At 27.2% G+C, this 22999-nt stretch overlaps 1 protein-coding gene and 1 non-coding gene across 2 annotated transcripts in view; one reads left to right on the top strand and one right to left on the bottom strand.

Annotated features, from left to right (window-relative positions):
* The window catches only part of LOC114128432 (uncharacterized), a 42835-nt gene that overhangs the window by 8889 nt on the left and 10947 nt on the right, over positions 1 to 22999 (bottom strand). The window contains exon 2 of the mRNA XM_027992949.2: positions 1388 to 1626. Coding sequence (XP_027848750.1) covers positions 1388 to 1626 — 239 coding nt within the window. The remainder of the gene's footprint in view (positions 1 to 1387; positions 1627 to 22999) is intronic.
* Trnag-gcc (transfer RNA glycine (anticodon GCC)) lies at positions 15189 to 15259 on the top strand. Its single transcript has one exon. It is a non-coding gene; the product is annotated as a tRNA-Gly (tRNA).

Below are 22999 nucleotides of genomic sequence, written 5' to 3'. Positions count from 1 at the left end.
AAAATAATTTTTAACTTATTTTCATTTAAAATGTTCGATATATTTTAATTAAAAACAAATAACACTTAATAAAATATTTAGGTATATTAAAGTTTAAAGCATTTTTACTTCGTCATACATTTTTTATCATTATTTATAAAAACTTGAAAATTTAAATTGTCATTTATAGACAAGAATTTTGTTTACTAAAAATTTTAATACCGCTTCAGAGTACAAACTAGATTCAATTCTCTACACAAAACTACACTCGAAGTTGAAAACCGAAGCATTTTACTACTTAACTACTTATCATATACATGTACACAAAAAAATAAAAATAAATACTTAACACATCATTGTAAAATCGATATGTTCATAGCTCTGCTATATGTATCTAAAATATGGAAATACTAATGACAAAATCGACTTGTTGTTCGGTTATAATTCATAAATTATACAACCATCAGAGACTTGATTTTTTCACCAAAACATCATATTATAAGTATTTATATACCAGACCATAACTCTTTTGGTGCTATAGATACCTATTTGTTAATAAAAAACCTTAAAACTTTATACAAGATTTCTCAGAAATTATTCATTCATAATCAGTAGGCCTAGGATTTTAAAGCATATTAATAAGCAACTAAAAAAGCACTGCTCGATTGTTTTAAAAAAACAAAAAAAAAACATGACCAAAAACACGAACTAGTTATAGAAATAAATAAACAAATTTGAAAAATTAATTTATATTAAAAAAAGAATTAATTACCATGTATTTCTCTCGATTTGCAGTCCGAACTAACTCTAATTGTCTGACGCAATATTTTTATGCATAGAAAATGACTCTCTACAACCATGGAATTGATCGGTGCATACTTCATACAAGAAGTTTCAAATTAAAACACTAAATCTTAAATTTTGAAACGGTCGATATCGATGTTAAAGGTATACTGACCGTATAGGTAGGTACTAGGTACTGCAGGCTATAATATGTCGATCGACAATCTATTTTTAATATACTTAATAAACAAGCCGATAACGAAAACAATAATAATCCAATATAAACCCAAACCTAACCTTGGGTTCTTACGTTTCTTATTAATTTAATTTTTATTAATGCCTATGTATTTTTATATCGTTATAAGACTAACTTATGAGGAACTTTGTATTAATTTTTCAAGTATTTTGTCTTGGCCAAAATTTTTTTATCGATATTTATAAGAAATATATTACCTATACAAATACGAATATTTCAAATGCCTATAAATAGCCTAAATATAAGCGAAATATTTTTAAAATCAAATTATGCAGAGAAAACGACAATCTAAAGAATTGGTGAAATTTTACGGTAGATGAATGGCGAACAGACATATTATAAAAGGTAAGTTTATAAGTAGGTACTCACCACTATGGTGACAATGGGTGATTTGGACCCGGGACGCACTAGACTGAACCCGTAGGTGGCGTTCTCGGTGGCGGTGAGGTTCAAGTACCGCAGGAGTAACTTCCAACAGTACCCGGCCGGCCCGTTCCACCGGACTAACAGATGTCCGGCTCGAACTTCGGCTACGCTGCGGCCGCTTAACGTCTCGTCACTTGCGCCGGCGCAGGCAGAATCGTCTCCCAACGTGGCGGTCACCAAGCCTGTAGCACAAAACAATAACAAAGTGTGTTGTAGTACAGCAACAAATAAACATAAATATTTACATTAAGAACGTTAACTCAAAATAATAAAATATATTAAATACATATGTACCTAACCGTCGGATTCTAACATCATATACCGTGATTTATGGACCAAATGTAAAAAGTATATAAGTACCTATATCAAGCAATTGCGGCAAATAAAATAAAATAAAAACGAGCAGATAAAATGATTTGATTGACCCACCCACGCGCGCTTTCCCCCATCAACTATATCCCTTTAAATATTATTTTTCTTAGAAAACACCCGCATGTGTTGTTTATTGTCTCCGTCTTACATACACACAACATTGCAAATTTTTGTTCAGCGGAATCAATCTTATGTTGTTAGCTTTAATAATAGAGTAAATTTGCCTACTATCAAACTTAAAGATATTAGATAATAATATTATCCACGACTACACCTCATAGACTTTTATTGATATTTTAATTTACCCATCCTTCCGACCGATTTTTAAGGTAGTTCAATTGAACTGTCTAGACGTACTCCAGGTACCACTGATATCGAGGACCCAACGCTAAAAGGATCTCCTAATGGACTGAAGTGGCGAACCGATGCATTTGTAATTCCTCATTCAAAGTAGAAAAAAATAGAATTTTGGATTACTAGTTTAAGTAGTTATAAATATTATAAGTTACATAAGTTATTATCTACTAATAACAATGACAATAATAAAAATTTAATTTTTACCATAAAATATGTTTCGTTTTGTAACCGATTAAGCTGATTATGTAGGAAAAATATTGAAAAAAGTTAGTATTTAAAAAATATAAATGGACCACTCCATATAAATGACTTTCTTTACTACTCTAATTATTATTATCATTATTTTTTATTGATATTATCGATGGTCCTGTTATAATACAATTATTATACAAAGGCACACACCTAGTATATATTATATAAGTACAAATATTACAATATACTAAGTATATAGATTTTAGACTTGTACTTTGTTAGATGTAACACATAATACCAAGCGTTTCGAGGTTATTGTTGATAACTTGAACAAATATTTATATGCTCTCGACAATACGATGACATTATGACAAACGACCAAAATCAATTATTATCGTGCAACGGTCATGACCTTATATATTATACAAGAGCGTACAGCCGCGACTTACCTATAATTCTATTGCATAGTATAAATAACTAAAATAACATCATTATTTGTGTTATCAACCAACAAAAAACCGTTCATCGATCGAGTCACATGGCCTTTAACACAAAATTGATTTGTTTCTATACATATTGATGTACAAATTATAAATATAAAAATAACCATAAACAGTTATATAGCTATTGTAGATATATTATATAATATAACAAAAATTTTGTGCAGACAAAATAGTCGAAAATCTAGAAATGCGTAAGAGATAAAATATTACATAGTAAGGAAAATTTAACGGGCTTTTTTACTAAAAAAATTACTAAATGATCCCCCAAGGCTCAAATTAAACGACTTTAAAAGAGGAAGAGACTATTATTCATAAAATAACAATATAATGGTTGATATAAAATCTTTAACCTGAAGTTTTAACTTCGACGTAAAGTTATAATAGTTGATTTATTTATTTCATATCAGATTAGAGTGATAATATTATAAATAATTGAAATACACTAAAACCAGCAATCTATCTTTACATCGCTACAGTCTACAGAAATTTTACTTTTATTATTATGTTATTTTCGTATTTATCAGTTATTAATTTATAATATATAGAAAGAATTTTCAAACTAATCTGTAAAGTTAAAAACATTTCTAAATCATAATTGAGATAGTTATATACATTTTTAATGTTGGTATGTTGCATGGTTTTCCAAGCTACGGTATTAACATTAAACATATTGTAGTTCATCGCTATTTCATAAATGTTTAATTATGATGTGTAAATACCGTAGTTTGGGAAACCATGCAACATACCAACATTAAAAATGTATATAACTAAGTCAACTATAATTTTGAAACGTTTTCAACTTTACAGGTTAGTTTGAAACTTCTTTCTATATATTATAACTTATAATCTTTCCGTTTATAAAATATTTTATACATCGCAGACACTCCGCCATCAGAGACGAGCAATTTACTTATATATATATTTGCTATTAAAAAATATAATATCGTAATGTTATTCTAGGTTATTACGTACTTATATAATACATTCAACATCATATTAGAATAACAAGTAGGTAACTAGATTCTCCACCTTTTTCCGATCAATACGGTTTAAATATTTTAATTATTAATATATTATAGATACCAAGACGTAGTGTTACCTCAGTCATTTACCTGTTTATTTTAGGCATAAAAACGCCGAATCTGCCGAAACGGAGCACCTCAAAACGTCTATATCGAGTTCATAATTGCTTCGTGTCCCCGATCGTCATATACATTTTATCACAGAACGGATTGAGACCTTCTCTTTGAATGCTTATAATAATAAAAAAAACGTTCGTCAGACTACGCGTAATATCAACGGCAGTGACTAGATAATCAAGTGTCAAGGCGCTTCCAACTCGTCGACTATCTGCGACTAATCTTACACGGGTTAATTAATTGGTATATAATATTTAGGTAGGTAACGATTTTCGATATCTAAAATAGTACTTATGTAGTTTTGTTATAATTCGTATTATACATTGTTATATTGTATTTTCGATCGTTTTCCCCTCAATTTCCTCCGCGAATCACACACCTATATATAGACTCACGTCACAGTTTTGAGTTTAAACATAATATACGACCCAAATTCACGTATCTACGTACAAAATGTATACTTAAATGAGGGGTCCTTGAACGGTATTTTACAGCACTGACGCGTAAATCTCGTTTTCGTTTGACATCCGTGAAGTTAATTAATACGCGTTACCATCAAACTTTTACCACTCACCGAACACCGCAGTCCGCAATCGAATCTAATTATATAAATATATAGGCATTCTCATTGTGTACGTGTGTATATTTATATAGTGACATATAATGCGTACCTATATATATATATAATAATATTATGTTTTGAGCCTGCAGGGTCGTCTTGATTACGATCAGAAAACGCGCGTTTCATAACCATAAGTCATCTACGCGAAATCGCATCTCATCACTAAATTTTATATACGCGTGCCGAAGTCTCTCGAAAATATTATGTTATCACTTATTGTAGTAATGTATACATAAATAGTGCGTATAAAAATGATTTAATAGTTCAACATATTATTATATACCTATAGTTCAAAAATAGTTAAAAACCTTTGTACATATAAGAAATTTAACACAAATTATAGCTTCCAATAAAATCGATGTTGATATATTGTTTTAATCACACACGCCAATGTTAAATTATGTCATTACTGTAGGCTATTGAAGATACTTGATATGTGAATTATTCGTTCAACTCAACACAAGATAGTATAATATTGTATTGTAGCATTGTATTATCTACATAGAATCAATATTATAAATTCAATGAGAACAATAAATTATAATGCTACCACTATTTACTAATAATATAATAACGCTCCATAATTATTATATAATATTTAAAAATATATATAAAAAATATAAAATTTATAATGAGTTCTCTGAGCTAGCTTACTATTATAATCTGCATAGGTATACTACATCATTAAATGGGGTGCTGAATACTGGATGACTGTAGGTATTATTATGTAAGTGAGTACGACGTATGATCGAGTCGTTTGTGTTTCATTAGGAAATGAATGGATGAATGGTCTGTTTGTCTATAGGTAAAAGTATTCATTGAGCCTTTAAAAAAACACGTTTTAATGTATTTACTGCTATAATCAATGATAGATACACACTGTTGTCTTAGATGAGGAACGAAAAAAATTAAATCGAAACAAAATCGTGGATATATAGTAATAATTACAAATGTTTTTTAGTAGTAGATTAGAATTTTTAGCGGATTTTTGTTGAGTATTCATAAAAATTTGAATAAAAAGTCTCCTCTCAACTTATGAATATAATTTATTACAGTGTATTCAATATTATACATGTAATATACATTGTATACATTTAATTATAATGAAGAGAAACATAGACACATAGACATCATATTTTTATAGTCGTCACCTTGCAATTAAAAATCATATACGCTTGTATAAAAACGATTCATTGTCAACCGGACACGTTATTGTCTATAATACGAATAAGGCAAAACTTTACACATAATATTATTTATTAATGTACTAAACTCACTTATTTTTCTTAGTATACAGTGTATCCGTTCTTGTGCAGCTATATATTATATAATATATGGATCACTGAATATATCAGGCATCAGACACATATGACCTTAAGATTGAAATGTGGTTTGTTTTAGTACACCTAAATTGTACCAAAATACATGTTTTGGAAACATTTAAAACATCGAGGCCGATATTCATTTTTCCGATGCGTATTTACGCACCAGAATTAGTTTAATTTTTGTTTTGAATAGCTATTACATTTTTATCAAAATAATTATTGATTTTCCATTTCATTCTTGATTCAAGTGATTGATCAATAATATCAATGGCCAAAATCAACTGATTGGTTAAACCTACTTAAAGTTTGTAAATTTATCAATTATTTTTATCTTTAATAACTTTAATACGCATATAATATTATATTATATATATGTTTTTATTAATTTGGATAATTTTTATTTAATTGAAATTGTGAACAAAAATGAAAATGTACCTATATATATTTATACCTACATGTATATTATAATATATTCCCTTATTCCAACTGTTCTTCTAAAACCGATTTGTAACCAATAGCAAATTTTAGGTCCAAACGTTCAACAGTTGAAAAGAAATCATTTCGTTATTTTTCAAAAATAATCAATGACCAAACGTCTTTTGCTAGCTGAAACATATTATACAACATTATATTACGTCTGCAGGATAGACGAATTGCACGCAAAGAAAATTTAATTTGACCTCACCAGTCACTATAATATACACGCCACTATATTTTAGACTTTTTTTTTATAATATATTATTTCATATAGGTAATAAATTAGTACAAGGAACCAGTTTGCAGTATTGGATATTATATATTTATATTATCTATATATCTTTAGAACCATAACATTCATATACAGACATAATATTACATTAATATATATAAATATAATATATATATAATATATTGGGTAATGTAATACTGTATAATAATTGATAGTTTATTTTGCCCTGACGCTATATCGATCATAATCTGTTAAGTCCGTTTAGATGAGCTTTAGATATAGGTAGACATATTATAGTAGCCGACAATATAGTTGTAGTGGTATTATACATAGTACATATCTGCTAAATCTGCTGTTTTGTCTGTGCTGCAGTACACGCCCATAATATGAATTAAATACATATAGAATATTATGTTTCGTACTTATAATAATTTATATTATAACATAATATATTATCATATAGATACAAACGAGAAAGTTTTCGTAATCGATTGTACCATTTTTTTTTTATGAATAACAAATAGTTATAACTTATGAACGATCGTTTTACTATACTTTATACTATACTATACTAGACCAAGGTTAAGGGAAACGGTTGAATTCTACACCGTGGAAAAGCGCTAAAACATGCCGACCTCAAATTTCGGAATTGGAACCCTTGCAGTGGAAAATTTGTGTGTTTATTTATTGTTTGTTGATTGCAATCGAATGACGTATTAAGCTGTTGCAGAGAATAATACTAGTAACTTCCAAGTCTCAAGTTATGCTCTATGTAAAATAAAATCAATCAAAAGAAAAAAATGTATTTTATTGGTGTATGTAATTATCAATTTAAATCATGGGTAAGAAAATATACTTGTACAATTTATCAAAATAATTTTCTTATGTTCTTGGATATTATATATTGATTCACGGAATATAGGCGCAGGTTAAATGTTAAAAAGTCGAATTAAAACCAAATTAATTTTAATATGAAAATTTGATACGCACCATACACCTATTAGGTATAAATGATTTATTACTATTTTTTACGATTACAATATTATATGTTTATGGGTAAACTGCAATCATCATCATCCTGCGTTTGTCAATCATCCTGGAAATTTTATTATACTATTTATGCTTGGTGAATGTAAATATGAATAATAAAAATAATATATATTTATATAAAGATTTGAATATTATAACAGTGTTATAAAATCTTCATAATTTTTAGGGTGAGCGATCTTTAGGTTCAAAATAGGTATAAGGCCATGTTCAAAATATGTGGGAGCGCGGTTTAATTGGTCAGCGTATATCACCGTCATATAAATAAATAATTGCGAATCTCAAAATGAAACGATAACTACGTTTTTTTAGACGTACGTGTATAATATAGAATTCCACTTGGCAATCTTTATTTTTAATTTCATGAACGTTTGAAATAGAATACTTTTAAAACATTAATTTGATGCATATACACATCAAGTATTGAAGCAAGCCCGAAGAAGAAAAGTGAAATGTATTGAATAAACACTATGCATGGATAACTCATACAATTTGTACAAGTTAAAAATTTTAAAGTTTATTTAAACTTATTAGTCGTTATCATATTTTAATGTTTTATATGTTAATTATTTTTTAATAATATAATTTCTCTAGTGGAGGTACAAGGACGTTATACATAATATATGCTCGAGCGTTCTTATATGTACATTATAATATTATTATATTATATGTGAAAGATAAAGATTTCGTGTTTAAATTTAGTCCATATATACACTCTATAATTATATGCCTGACATGATGAAATTCGTTATTGGTAAAGGATTACGCGGTAGTAATATTTTTTTGTCCAAATCGAAATATCAACGGCCGCGAAGCACATAATAATAATATAATGTATGATATATATAAAGTGGCCTCGAAAGGGTATATTCCGGTACGCTCTTTAAATTCACACATAACATAATAACACAATATATTATGCGTGTTTCTGCAGCTGTTCATTTTGACATGAGATTAAGTATAATATACCTATTATATATACGTAAATGGAAATGTACTCGTGCTAGCGCTAATCGCCGCATTTACCTATATAGATAGGCTATACGAGTATAGATTTAGGTATGTATTATACATAGCTTTATTAAATCATATAATATCGTGTCTACTATTAGTGTATTACTCTATTTTTGGCGGTACAAGTATGTTACGTACAAATAATAATAATAATAAGTAATAACACGACGTGATGCGCTGCAACAATATATTATTTTCAATAGTAGGTAAGTATACCGGGCACTATAATATTATAACGTAAAACACTCATTATTTCAGAAAACACTATAACGATTTTTAAAACACTTCTTTTACATAATAGTTTTACTGAGTAACACTTTTACTATTTTTTTATCGTTATAGTTTTTAAAATGTTTAATCTTTTGAATAAAGACATATATTTAATTTAATATTCAAAAACAAAATATTATTCAGAGTATTTTGATCTATCAAAATCGAATATTGGACAAATAGTTTATTATAGTTATAACTTATAACTTATTGCCTTATTATAGTGACCGAAGTTTGTAACGGGCCAACATCATGCGAAGCACCAACCACTAGCTGTTGTAGTACTGCTGCGTACTATTTCAATCCACTCATCAAAACTTTAAATACTATATTATAGCTCATAAACTAATCGTCCAAAATTCGATTTTAGTATATAAATGTACTCCGAAAAATATTCTGCTTTGAACAATAGAAATTAAAAAGGATTTTTCATTAAAAAATGTACTTAAAAAACCAATGATAAAAATAGTGAAGATATACAATTTTTTTTTATAAAAACTTTGTTTTAACGACTTTTGCAAAAAAATATTTTTTAAAACGTTATTATATTTTGAGATGAAGAGTATCTCATTAGACTTTTTAACGTATTTAAATAGCTAAATATAAATATAATAATTTTCAGGTACTGTGGTTGTTTATAATTATAATGATGCGAGTATGTACAGTATGATATTGTGTTCTGTATACGATAATAATAAGTTATTTATAAAAATGAAACAATATTTATTTTAAATATGCATATCGCATTGTCGCACAATAACGTGTAGAACTGTAGAGTGTAAACTATGTTTAATACATAATACCTAGAAATTATAATTATTTATTATAATTTATAGCTGCACATTACAGAATATAAACTTTACTACGCTAGAATATCTATGACTATATTATATCAGATCCAGTAAAATATTATTAATTTACATTATATTATACTGAAATGAAATATTATGTATTATACCTATCTATGTCCTATATACCTGTATATATATAATATTTATTTTTATTTTGCGTATTTTTACAAAGAACTTATTTTTTCTCATCATACTAGTTTATAACTTTTTTAATAACAAATTGTTTTTAAATTTTATATTCAAAAGCAGAATACTTTTTTTTAAGAGTTGATGTATTGGTATCGCCTATTAAACAATGAAATTGAACAAATAGTTTTTGGTCAAGTCTTAAGCTTAGCTTAGGTTGATAACTAAATGGACTCTAAATGTTTTACGAGTTAACTAACGACTTCTATTTACTAATTTTATCAACATTTTAAATTTTAAATGATTATTTTGGTAAAAAACTATTAATTATTATAATATAAATACGCAAAAAAACTTCATTATCAAACTCACAAAATTCACCAACTTCGGTAAATTTCATTTTATTTATTGTAATTTTCCAATTTAAATTGTTTTTACTATTTTTTAGACCATTTATTCTATTGATTTTTCCATAGTTGCAACTACTCCCAAAACATCTAGATTAGTGTACTGTTGTAAAAGAAATCGTTTTTAAAATCGATAAATATTAAACTATATAGGTATTATATTATTATGTTTTATAGGGTATGGAAAATTAAAGCTTATAAAAATATTAAAATAAAAAAACATATATTATGATAATTATTTTATTATTTAATTTTGTAACTGCCATGTTTTGTAATGGCCAATTTTTGAATCTACTTCCCGTTAGGCGTTAAAACAAACGCCACAATAATCATTAGATCTGCTACTTTTAAGTTTATTTTCGAATCACGTGAGATAGATATTATAAAAGAATATTTAGTTTTAGTACGTTATCGTCAACATTTGAGATTTTCAGTGTTTGTGTGAAGTTCTCACACAAAGTGAGTGAATTAATTTCGCGTATATATATATATATATAGAAAAAAATGAAAATAATTATTGCAAAAAAAAATTTCCAACAACGATACGCATTTTTATGAGATTATGACAATATTTCGTATGCTTAATTAATTGATTCTTGTTACATAAGTAGGTATATAATATATACATTAATATATGTCTTATTCATTAATTATAAAATATAAATACGTAATTATTTTGGTTGTTGGATACATATATCAATAATTCATATTGCTATAATAATATAATGATTATTGTTGTGATGGTAATTACCTCTGGATTTCAAAACACTATGCATCCAGTTTCATTTGACTGGATTTTTTAATAAGTAGGAATACATATTAATTATTATTACTATTCGTGATTAATTACATGACATATATGTATATTTAATATTTTGTATATTTTTGTAAACGCGAGTGTTTCAGAAATTTGTACTAATCTACTCGTCATTGTTTATAATATTATATATTACCATACGGATGACGTGTGAAAATAATAATATTGACGACCAGCGTTAGTATATGAAATGATTTTTCTAGGACGGATCGCTAAATCGACACGGAAATGTCGGCCACGCGACCAGGAAACCATTGCGGATACTTCGCTCAGGCGCCGTTGTTGCCATATAAACACACAACCGATTTTGCATAATAAAACCGTACATCGTACCTACTATTGATAAAAATTAAAGGTTGCATAGAAAATATAAATCCTATACGTAGGTACTTATATATTTATTATTTATACACAGTCCTTGACGTCGGGAATCAGAAATCGTTTTCCGTCCGTCCGCGGTAACTGTATAGAACAGCTATATGTAGTGTATATGATGCGTATAAAATATAATAGTAAATAACTAAATACCTATACGGGCTATATACGTAATAATTTATCATATTATTATAAATGTAAACGGTAGTTGTTGGAGGTAGTCATCTCTACGATGTATAATATGTATTATAATATAATAGTAGTAGTAAATATAGTACCTATTTATTATGTATAGGCACACGCACCGCCGATGAGGTATGGCTAATGCACTCGATGCAAACGTGTCTTATGAATCCGTCACAGAGCGGTAATGATCAGCGTTTTAGTAATAATTATTACCATCGTACACTTAATGTAGGCGATCGAAAATGTATACCTACCAAATTCACCTACATTCGCGTAATGCATTTAAGTATACTTATTATTATGTCATGATGTTTAATCGGTTATGGATAATGACGCAGCCACCTTCGCGGTATGATTCGGCGTCTATTTGTAGTAGTATAAGACAACACAAGATAGGTTAGTGTGCGTTATTATATTTTTAATCTGAAAGCAATTTAAGCGAAGTTACTACATTACGGACAATAATAAGCAATCGCATTAAAAAACAACTTTGAAAGATTTTAATGTGATGAGGAGCGTAGACCGTAGGTCAATACTTATTATAAATTAGTATTATATCTTATACACTTACACAATACATTAATATCTATTTATAAAATATTTCGAGCGTCGAGAGAAGAAAAATTGATAGTCAAAATTATCGAGATAGATTTTTAATAAAATATGTAATTAAATTAATCTAATCGTCCGAGGCCACGGATGTAAAATAGCTAGTAGGTATACATGCCTATAAGAACTTACTATAATATGGTAAACTATTAAAACACTACGATAAAGAGTAGGATATACTATATATTACTATATTAGTATATTACAATTTCCTAAATCCTAATACTTAATATGTTTTTTCTTCTAGTTTATTTATTTTATAATTGATTGACATTAGTCAATAAATGATTTTTTTTGAATAATTAATAAAAATTAATTTTAAAGTCAATAACTTAAGGCTTAAATTTCATAAAATTATAAAACTAACTCTATAGTGAAACCTCTATAATATAGGGCACATTTGCGATGAATTACAAAATGTCCACTATAGGGAGGCGTTATCAGAAAAACATTACAAAGGGCATACACATTAAAATTGGTGTTATATATACTATATAAATATAGGAATTTATTATTTACTGTGCTGTAATGTAATGATTGTTTATTATAATATGATTCATATTAATTTAAATTTAATATTTATTATATATCTATATTAATTATACGTGTGTATTAAAAAGTAGGTATAAAAATATTAAATGTTTATGTACAAATGTACAATTAAAATAATATTCTTATCTTATTATATCCATTAAGATAAGATAAAATATGAATGAAATGTACTTGTAAAAGATAAATATATGATTTGTATTTTCGATATGTAGGTACATATTGTGTTATGTCCATTTATGCGAGGTAATTTTTAATTTTTTTTACCAACCTTTAATGTCCGCGTTCATCATTAGGATTGTTCAGTGTAAACTTGTAAAAGGTTATAAGTTATAACTCCTGTAATAATTCCCATAAAATTTCGCTGAGGAATTTGAAAGTGTTCACTGTTGTGAGGGACGAGGGTGTCCATTAATAAAGGTTTTACTGTATTAGATACCTGTTATGTATTAGATAATAAGTTTAATTGTTCACTTCATATAATATAATATTACTTAATTTTGTTTTATTTGGATATCGGCCTTTGCAGTATAAAATAAAATAATTTTCGTTCATCATAATTATTATGATCTAAAATCTAAATATATAATATAAATGTGAATTATTAAATGTTGTTTGTAAAGTTAGTCAATGTGTTAACTGTTAGTAATAGCATTGATTATACATAGTATATGTATATATATGTATAATCAATGGTAATAGTTATGTCTAGACAAATAGTAAATTTCTATCAAAGTTGCATGAATGACTGTTCAACTCATAATAGTTATGCATCACGATGTCAAGAAGGAATGGCATATTGATGTACGTCATTACTTTCAAATTCAAATATAATGAGCATATCATCTTAGGATTGAAGATTTTTAACCGTATTAATCGATGGGTGCTAAGTAGTTAATTTGTTTAAGATCTACGTGATTGAAATTTTTAACTAATTTATTTGAAATTTAAAATACATTTAGGTACTTGTATAATTTGTAAAAAAAAAAAACATGGTATATATTTATATAGAAACCCGGACTAGAGGTACTTATCATCTATACAATACAAATATATTATTATATTATGTGTAGAACTGTAATAGTTTGTAAATATAATATAATGAATGGTTCAATATAATTGCATACTACGCACGTTGTTAGCATTTCTTTTGGAAAGCATCGTAATGCGAGTAGGTATATATTATTAAATACCCTGTGCTCGTATAACTATTATCCACATAAATAATATAATAATATAATGTAAACATATCCTGCAAGAGTTCGTCAAATGGAAATAAGACGTAAGTATAACTGTACAAGTACTACCTAATCATATAATATGGTTAATTTCAGTATTTTCTCGTAATATTATTATTATTATCGAGCGGTTACACAAAAATACGTTAAGGTACTGCTCGGGCGACGGACTAAAGAGGAAAATTATTAATTCGCCGAGTTCGGTACGGGTTCGACTTTCTTAATGGAAACACAGTGATAACGATTAAAAATAATTACTGTTTATAACGATGGAACTGTGCTGCAGGACGCAGAATCACACTTTCTCGATTTTGCAAAAACTCATTCGTTTCGGAGAAAGCTTCAAAAAGCACGGGACAAATTAATGTTTTATTAATGCGTATGGCTGCTGCGTATACGGCCTATATGAACACTGCAGATGACTGATGAGCGATGTTCAGTCGGTAATTGAAAATTTAATGTTGCGGTCAAAGAGTATATACAGCATCGAAAGTCTCCTTTCCACAAGTATCCACTTGCAGTTATATCACGGTTCAGTGGTAAAATAATAGGAAATCGTCTGCCGCACAAGTTCGTTTCCTTTATGTGATATATGCATAAAACATATAATATTATATTTTTATTTCACATATAATATATAGAAATCTGAAATTCTGATAATACTTAATTTTATTCGCTTATTTACCGTGACTATTTTTTTTTCATACAGCTCGGACGATGACTTGAAAACACTTTTTTTCATCTACGTATTTACTCGGATTAATTTGCACTTTTGAAAGTTAGTTAGATCTTTTATGTTCTAAAAAATCTTACTTAAATCAATATTACCTACTTAAAAATATATTATCATTGTATTTAAATTATTTTTATTTTTAAAATTATAGATAATTGTATAAATACGTTTTATTTTATTTTTTATCATTATTATTCTTATAATTCTAGATTATTAGTAGAATTTTTTTTTCAAAATTAAATAAAAATATGTTACGATTAGTGTTAGGGTTAAAAAGTATACAAAACCCTAGGATTAATATCAGCATCAGTGGTTCAGTGGTAGAATGCTCGCCTGCCACGCGGGCGGCCCGGGTTCGATTCCCGGCTGATGCAGTAACTTTTTATTTCTCCAGTACCTAATTGACATTTTAGTAATTTTTTTCACCCAGTTTTTTTTTATTATTACGACCAGGAATTAAATTAATATTGATATATTCATTACTTTTATGAAACAACTACGTAATAATAATTAATAATGTTATATTCAAAAATTTTTTTTTATTTATAGTAGGTATCGGTATGTAACTGATCCTAATAATCTAACTTGAACACTGATATAGTGATGATTAAGACGTATAACTTTTTGGCGATACATATTTACCTTATCATAACTGTTATAATTATATATATTAAATCTATACTTATGTACATGGAATGTACATAAGACTATAGAAAAAATGTACTTGAACAAAACAGATAGGTACCTATATAAAAAAATTGTATGTATTTGTATATTAATTTATCAATAAAAGAGGTTATACCTTCATAGCCACAGTTTAAATTTTACTTTATGGATCTATTTATATAAATCAATTTATGTATAAGAACTCGACACTCGTGTAATATAATAAATGATAAATCGAATCGAAATAATATAGGTAATTGCAGTCACTGTATTACTGTAATTGCAAGTGCACCCACGGAACTTTGCAGATTTAAAACAAATCTAAGATATTTTATATGTAATGGTGACTAGGTTTTAGAGTAATATAACATAATATTTATGTAAGACTGTAAAGATAATATATATATATAATTATTATATATATATATATACAATATTTGCTATCAAAAATTATTATTATATTTTCCAAAACTAAAAGTCAATAAGTCTTAAATCTAATCTATAATTTAAATAGCTTTCTGTCATATTCGTCTGTTAATTGGTTATAACTAGGGCTTAAATAATTTTAAAGCATAATAAGCAACTAAAAAATCACACGATTGTTTTAAAAAAGCAAAACAGAAGAATATTTAATGTAAAAAAGCAACAAAAAAAAAACATGTGACCAAAAATTAACAGGAAAAAAAGTTTGAAAAATTAATTTAAATTAAAAAAAGAATTAATTACCATGTATTTCTCGAAATTTTCAGTAGTGAAACTGACTATATTGTCTGACGGAATATTTTTATAGGTACATAGAAAACGACTCTCTAGTCTCTACAACCACTGAATTGATCGGTGCATACTTCATAGTTCATACAAGAGGTTTCAAATTACAACACTAAATCACTAAATCTTAAATTTTGAAATAGTTGACATCGATGTTGTAGGTACACTGACCGTATGGGTTTACTGATTACTGAGGGCTATATTATGTAGATCGACAATCTATACTTTTAATCTATTTAATAAATAAGCTGATAACGAAACCATTACCTAATAATAAAATATATATAACTATTTAATCCGTATTTCAGGTTTTTCCAATTTTTATTAATTTTTTTTTTTTTTAATTATTACAATAGCATAAACATATTAAAAAATCCACAACTGGAATAATTGAAAAAAAAGCAATAAAAAAGCATTTACATAAAAAAAAAGACAAAAACAAATTGGTTTATTTGGAATTAGAATGACGTGAAACAAATTCGTATATAAAAATTAGATTTATACCTCATATATTATATATAAAAAAAAATTATTTTTTAAAATTCAAGCCCTAGTTATAACTTATACTAGTATAGTTATTATATTCTAATATACCGCAAACATAACGAAGGAACTGATTTTACGAGAAATTTGAATGTAGAATTAGTTATCTAGCAAGTAGTGACGTGAACATCGATGTTTTTGTTTTGAAGATCGGAAATGTGTACTCATCGAAGAGATCGTTTTATCTTATTCAAAACTCTTATAATTTATCTCGCATTACGAATAGGTATTCCTCGAATAATAATTAACTCGATACCTATAACCTTCGTTTACTCTACTTGCTGGCAAAACCGAGTGAAATACATATAGATACTATTTAATATGCGTATTAAAAAAAAGACGGTATTTTTTTGTTTTTATGAGTTCATCACTGGGGCAGGCCGTCATAATACAAGTATACGATCAGATGAGATAGACATAGTGCTATGGTTTTGTAATCTCGTTATCACGTCATTTGTGGAGTGTATAAACAACGGCATAAGATACGTTATTATCGTAGCATGTGTATATAAATATAATATACAAATTAGATGTCGGAGATGACCCTGTGGACGATAACTCGAGTGAGAGATGAAAGTGTTTATATATATATTATTATATTCAACAGTGTGACGATTCCGCGACGCTCGACTTAAAACGCTATACGATACATAGACATTAGACAATATAATATTATTATAATATACGTTAAATTAAGCTATATACTATGCTCGTGTGCACGAGTGAAGTAAACTATATCACGCGGACTCTTATATACGTATATATATGTGCACAATAATTTAAGCATTATCACATCGCGGGGTGTAACGGTTGGAGGCATCTAGCATAATATTATTGCACACATTGTAGGTACTCGTATACAGGTATATGTAGGTAGGTACTTACGCGAATATAAACGTAAACGAAAAGAATAATTATATTTATTCATTTAAGGATACACCGCCGCGCACTGGGGTAATATGTATATTATAATATAAAGCATTATTATATTATATTGTTACACTGACCTATCTGTGTACGCACCGTATCCGGACACTTTAACACTTATCCTTGGACTGGAGTGTGTGCGCAGCAGAGTGCTGCAGTTATGGCGAAAATTCGAATATTATTGTAATGTAAATCGTAATAACTACTACGATATCATAGTGACAAATATACTGACTATATATTATTTACTATAAAGGTATATGCTATACGCGTATACCTAAACATGGTTATGGACTGTGTATTATTATTATTATTGTCAATATTATACAGAAAACACGTATATGTTCGAATATCGAACACGAAATTCAATAATAATATACAAAATATATTGTACGACAACGGCACGCGACCGTGCCATATATCGTACAGTAGGTCTATTAAAATTTTTAACTAGGTATATTATTAAAGAATATATACCTGAGTGTACAATTTTCGCGGATGTCGGGATGATTACGAAAATTAGGCGAACGTCCCCAATTGATTTGATATTCTTCATCTGCTTTTACTTTTTAATATAATACATACCGTATCAGTCATAATCCGCATAACATAATTTATCTACAATATTAATAAATGGAAACTTGTGTGTGCGTGATGTATCTGTGGTATCGTACTCGTGGCTCTTAAATTCGGTATACATATTATATAGGTTAGTGGTTTCTCTAGAATAAATGTATCTTGAAGTCAATCTTATGTATATGTGCACAGAAATCATTTTCATATTGGAATGTTAATAATGTATATAATATTATTTATAATGAAATAAATTAAATAATCATTAAATTTAAATTTAATTACGTTACATTATCTATGATACTATATGCAAAGTGTAAAAATGTACGTCATCCAGCACTTCTAATGCGCACACAAATGAGTATATAGATGTTTAATTATTTAAAATATATTTATTACTTAAACGTATTATTCACGTAAAACACTAACAGTAACTTTAGGCTGTAATTTAAAAAACGAAATTTTTGAATGAGGTAAATAGTGATATTTTATAAAAATGTTTTTTTGGCAAATGTTTGGTAATATTAGTATTTAGTAATTAAAAAAAAAAAAAAGTTCATAATACCAATACATTCTTTGTGTGAAATTTTTACCTGCATCAATTTTAACATCCGATTAAAAATTAACAATGGTTAAATTATAATATTGAAATGATTCATATTTAATCAATTTACCGATCCATATTTGTTACAGCATTGTTACTGTTGTAGCTCTATTATTTTATAAAATGTTATTTTAACTTAAGAACATGCAAATTTTAAATATAAAATAGCAGAATATATATATATATACTTTAAATAAATTAAAATATGTTGGCGAATGATTATAAGAATATACAAATATAAATAATAATAATGAATACGAAATAACAACTTTTATAAGCTTTTAACAAAATTTTAATTAATCTTTTTTGCACAATAAACTATTAAAATATAAATAAAAAAATAAATAAAATTCTGAATAAAGTACCATAAATAATATAAAATTTTGATGAGTAAGAATTTAGTAAAAACAAATTTTGAACAAGAATCATACTACAAAGTAGAATATATCTTATAATAGACAATAGTATTTACTTACATATAATAATAATATTATATTAACACCATCATAAAACCTAAACGTGTGTGCAAGAAAATCCTTACAATGTATACCTATACTATTATATTAGCGATTTCCTCTAGAGCCTATGTATTATACGAACCTACATACGCTTTAAGTTAAATGTTTATATTTACATAATATAGTTCATACATTTAATTATTAAACACGAGCGGATGATGATCTAAGTCGCAAGTATCACGCGAGTTTATGCGCCAATTACGCGCGATCTTCGCCAAGTAGACTGTGATAGGTATACGTGTATGATCATTATAACTGCATTGGGTGTTTTATCGCTGCATTTCGGTAATATATGTACCGAGACGTTATTATTTTTATATTATACCCAGTTACTACGCCATCATATAGAAGCGTCGTAGAGTAATTAATTAAAAAAAAAAAAAAAAATCGTATGTGTGTGTTTTATACATGTGCCAGTGTGTTTCGTATTAATAAGATAATAATCATATACATCCGTAAAATGACATCGGATAAAAATGAAGTTTCTGTGAGAACTATAGGGGAGGAAATATTGAAATGCACATTAATTATTGATAATTTTAAAGTATTTAGATAGCCTTTCAGTGTGGACTATACGACTTGGCCGACTTGCACTTTTTTTTCCTATTTAAAATATGATTTGGATAAACAATTTTTAAAGTCATTTCGATCTTTATTAATCATTGTTCTAAAACCAAAATTGACTGAAGTACGAATAATTTAATTAAAATTAAAATATAAAAGGAAATTTTAAAGATGGCCGTTAAAAAATTCTGTAATTTACCAACACGTAATAGTCGTGTTTAAATTGAAACTTAGCCCGTTGTAACTTTTAATTGAGTCAATTTTGGTTTTAAAGCCATAGTTAAAAGATCAAAAGAACTTAAAAAAAATTCAGCCTATCTTAATCTGGTGTTGAAATAAACAATTATATTTAAGAAATGCAAGTTATATTCCGTTAATTAAATCATATTATATATTATATTATAACAAAAAAGCTAAACATTTCGTAATCGTTAAAAAAATGTTTATTTCAGTATTCTTTATCCCCATCACATTTCAATTTAAACCCGAGGTTACCTTTAAAAAGAAACCATATTTACATACTCAAGTGTACTTTTTTTTTGTACCTGATTCAAACTTGTGGTGGAAAGTTGCCAAAGTCATAAATAACTATTTTTGGAAAATTTGAATTCATTTATGGCTTATTTATACATTGGTTTGTTTCTAAACTTGATTCTTATACATATTTAATTTTGTACTTTATATTTTATGTTTGACTTACTATATATAGGTATATATTTAATTATTCTTATTTCTAGTATCCGTGCAGATGTACATAAGTTATAAAGATTTTAAATAGTGTGAGTACCTATTTATGTTTATATTATATTATTACATCGCTGTCGTGTGTCAAATAAAAAATTACTTAAAAATAATAGGCACTAGTCTATATTATAGTTTACTTTTAGTAATATAATAATTCATATTTTCACTGCCATGATTTCGAACTAAAACTACACAATATTTAATAATACATATATTATGTAGCTAGTATCATAATTATCTGCAGGATAAGAACAGAGTAAGAGCAATATTAAATTTAAAAATATAATGTATCAATAATAATATTATGGGAAAACTGAAAAGTACGAGTATTTAGACAACAGTCAATTTTTCTATATTATTCAATTAATTTTCTTTTGAAAAAAATTAACAAATTTTGAAAGAAGTCTAATACTATATTTCATCTGTTATAGTAGGTGTGCGTAATAAACTAATAATAACAAAGAATATATGTTTAAGCTGACATAAACGACAAGCAAAGATCGAGGAGGCTATCACACCGCTGAAATTTTTCCAAAGTCTCTCGACAATAAATGCCAAAGTTTCGCATCCAACGAAAGCGACTAAATATCTCTAGCTATCTATATATTACATGAACACGACCGTCCTCGAATAGAATTAATGTCTTCTACTGCCTATAATACTATACGATGTGATGTTCGTTATTTTAGTTACTATGCGTAGGCACTTATACGCCGCGTGTATACCTATAGAAAAATATGCGTTTCACCGACCTCGTCGGGTCGGGTCCTGCGATATACGTGTCGAATACACTCCAAAACGTAATTTACGATTGTAATGCCATTTTCTCTCTCAATTATATATTATATTATTATATATCATATAATAATATTGTAATATATTATTGTCAGACGCCTGCAGGTGTACCATTGCCATCAAACGATTTTTGAACGAGGTCGAATTATTGCTTATATTTCCCGTGACACAAGACTTCAAATGCGACAATATATACGTATTGTATATACCTACTGCATAAACATAACGTAATTTGCCTTACTTGACACCATGACGTTACTCCGTACATATACTACATGTCTGTATATAATATTTACTAACTATATACGTACATATTATACTGTATAGGCATGAAGCTGAACTTCTAGACAAGCGAAGGCTTTTACATTTGTTACCAACTGCAGTTATCCGTCATTTTTGAATAGATAAACTCATTTAAAATAGGCAATAGCAGGTTGTTGTATTTTGATTTCTCAGATTTTATTTTCATAATAACGGTCTTCGAAAAACATACAAGATATATTGTGATATTAACTAGAACAATTTAAAAAAGTAAACCATAGCATATTATTAGGTATTATTGAAATTTATGTGCATGCACATCATAGGTATAATATACAATATTGTAAATATATATTTACCAACAAAATAATAGTTTGTAGTCAAAATTAGACAAACTCATCAAAATATTATAATACTTTCTATACTATTATAGTTATCAATTCCCAATCCTTAATCCAAGTAATCCAAGAAATATTTAGATGCGATATAGAAAAATGATATCTTAGTTTTCATAACGTCTCTGCAGTATAGTTAGTATGTATAGTATCGTGGTATAGCATATTAGCTCTCCATTATATTATATTTTTAACAAGCTACAGTATTAAGTAAGTATAGAGCACTATATAGTATCTATTTAATATATACATTGTATAAACTATTTACAATTGATGTACAAAAAAATTTACAATTACATTTGGATGGAAAAATGCTAAATATTCAGATTGTACAATCACACTCATTAAATTAACCAAATAAATCGATGTATAATCCATGCACACAATATAAATATATCTTATCATCAAAAGTGTACACACAAAATGTTTATCATATAATTTATCAATAATAACATAGATATATTGTAATTTATCTATATTTGAAATTTGAATTGAAAGAAAATGACTCATATTATGTTCAAATATTGATAAAATGTGCACAGAGTGGCATACACCGTATACGAGTACACGTTATTACAAAATATAACCTTAGTTTAAATAACTGATTCATCTAGTTGTTGAAAAGACCTAATTAAATATTTCAATGTTTTATAGCAATTAAAAGAGCTGGGTAAATCTGCTATTATTTGTAACTCATAAAGTTGAATAAAAAAATGTATTTTAAGTTTAAAATTTACAACTTAAATTAAAAACACA

This window comes from Aphis gossypii, chromosome 3 (genome assembly GCF_020184175.1).
Source record: "Aphis gossypii isolate Hap1 chromosome 3, ASM2018417v2, whole genome shotgun sequence".
Taxonomy (NCBI): Eukaryota; Metazoa; Arthropoda; class Insecta; order Hemiptera; family Aphididae; genus Aphis; species Aphis gossypii.
The sequence above is the reverse complement of the archived record's forward strand: the minus strand, read 5'-3'. Positions and strand labels throughout refer to the sequence as shown.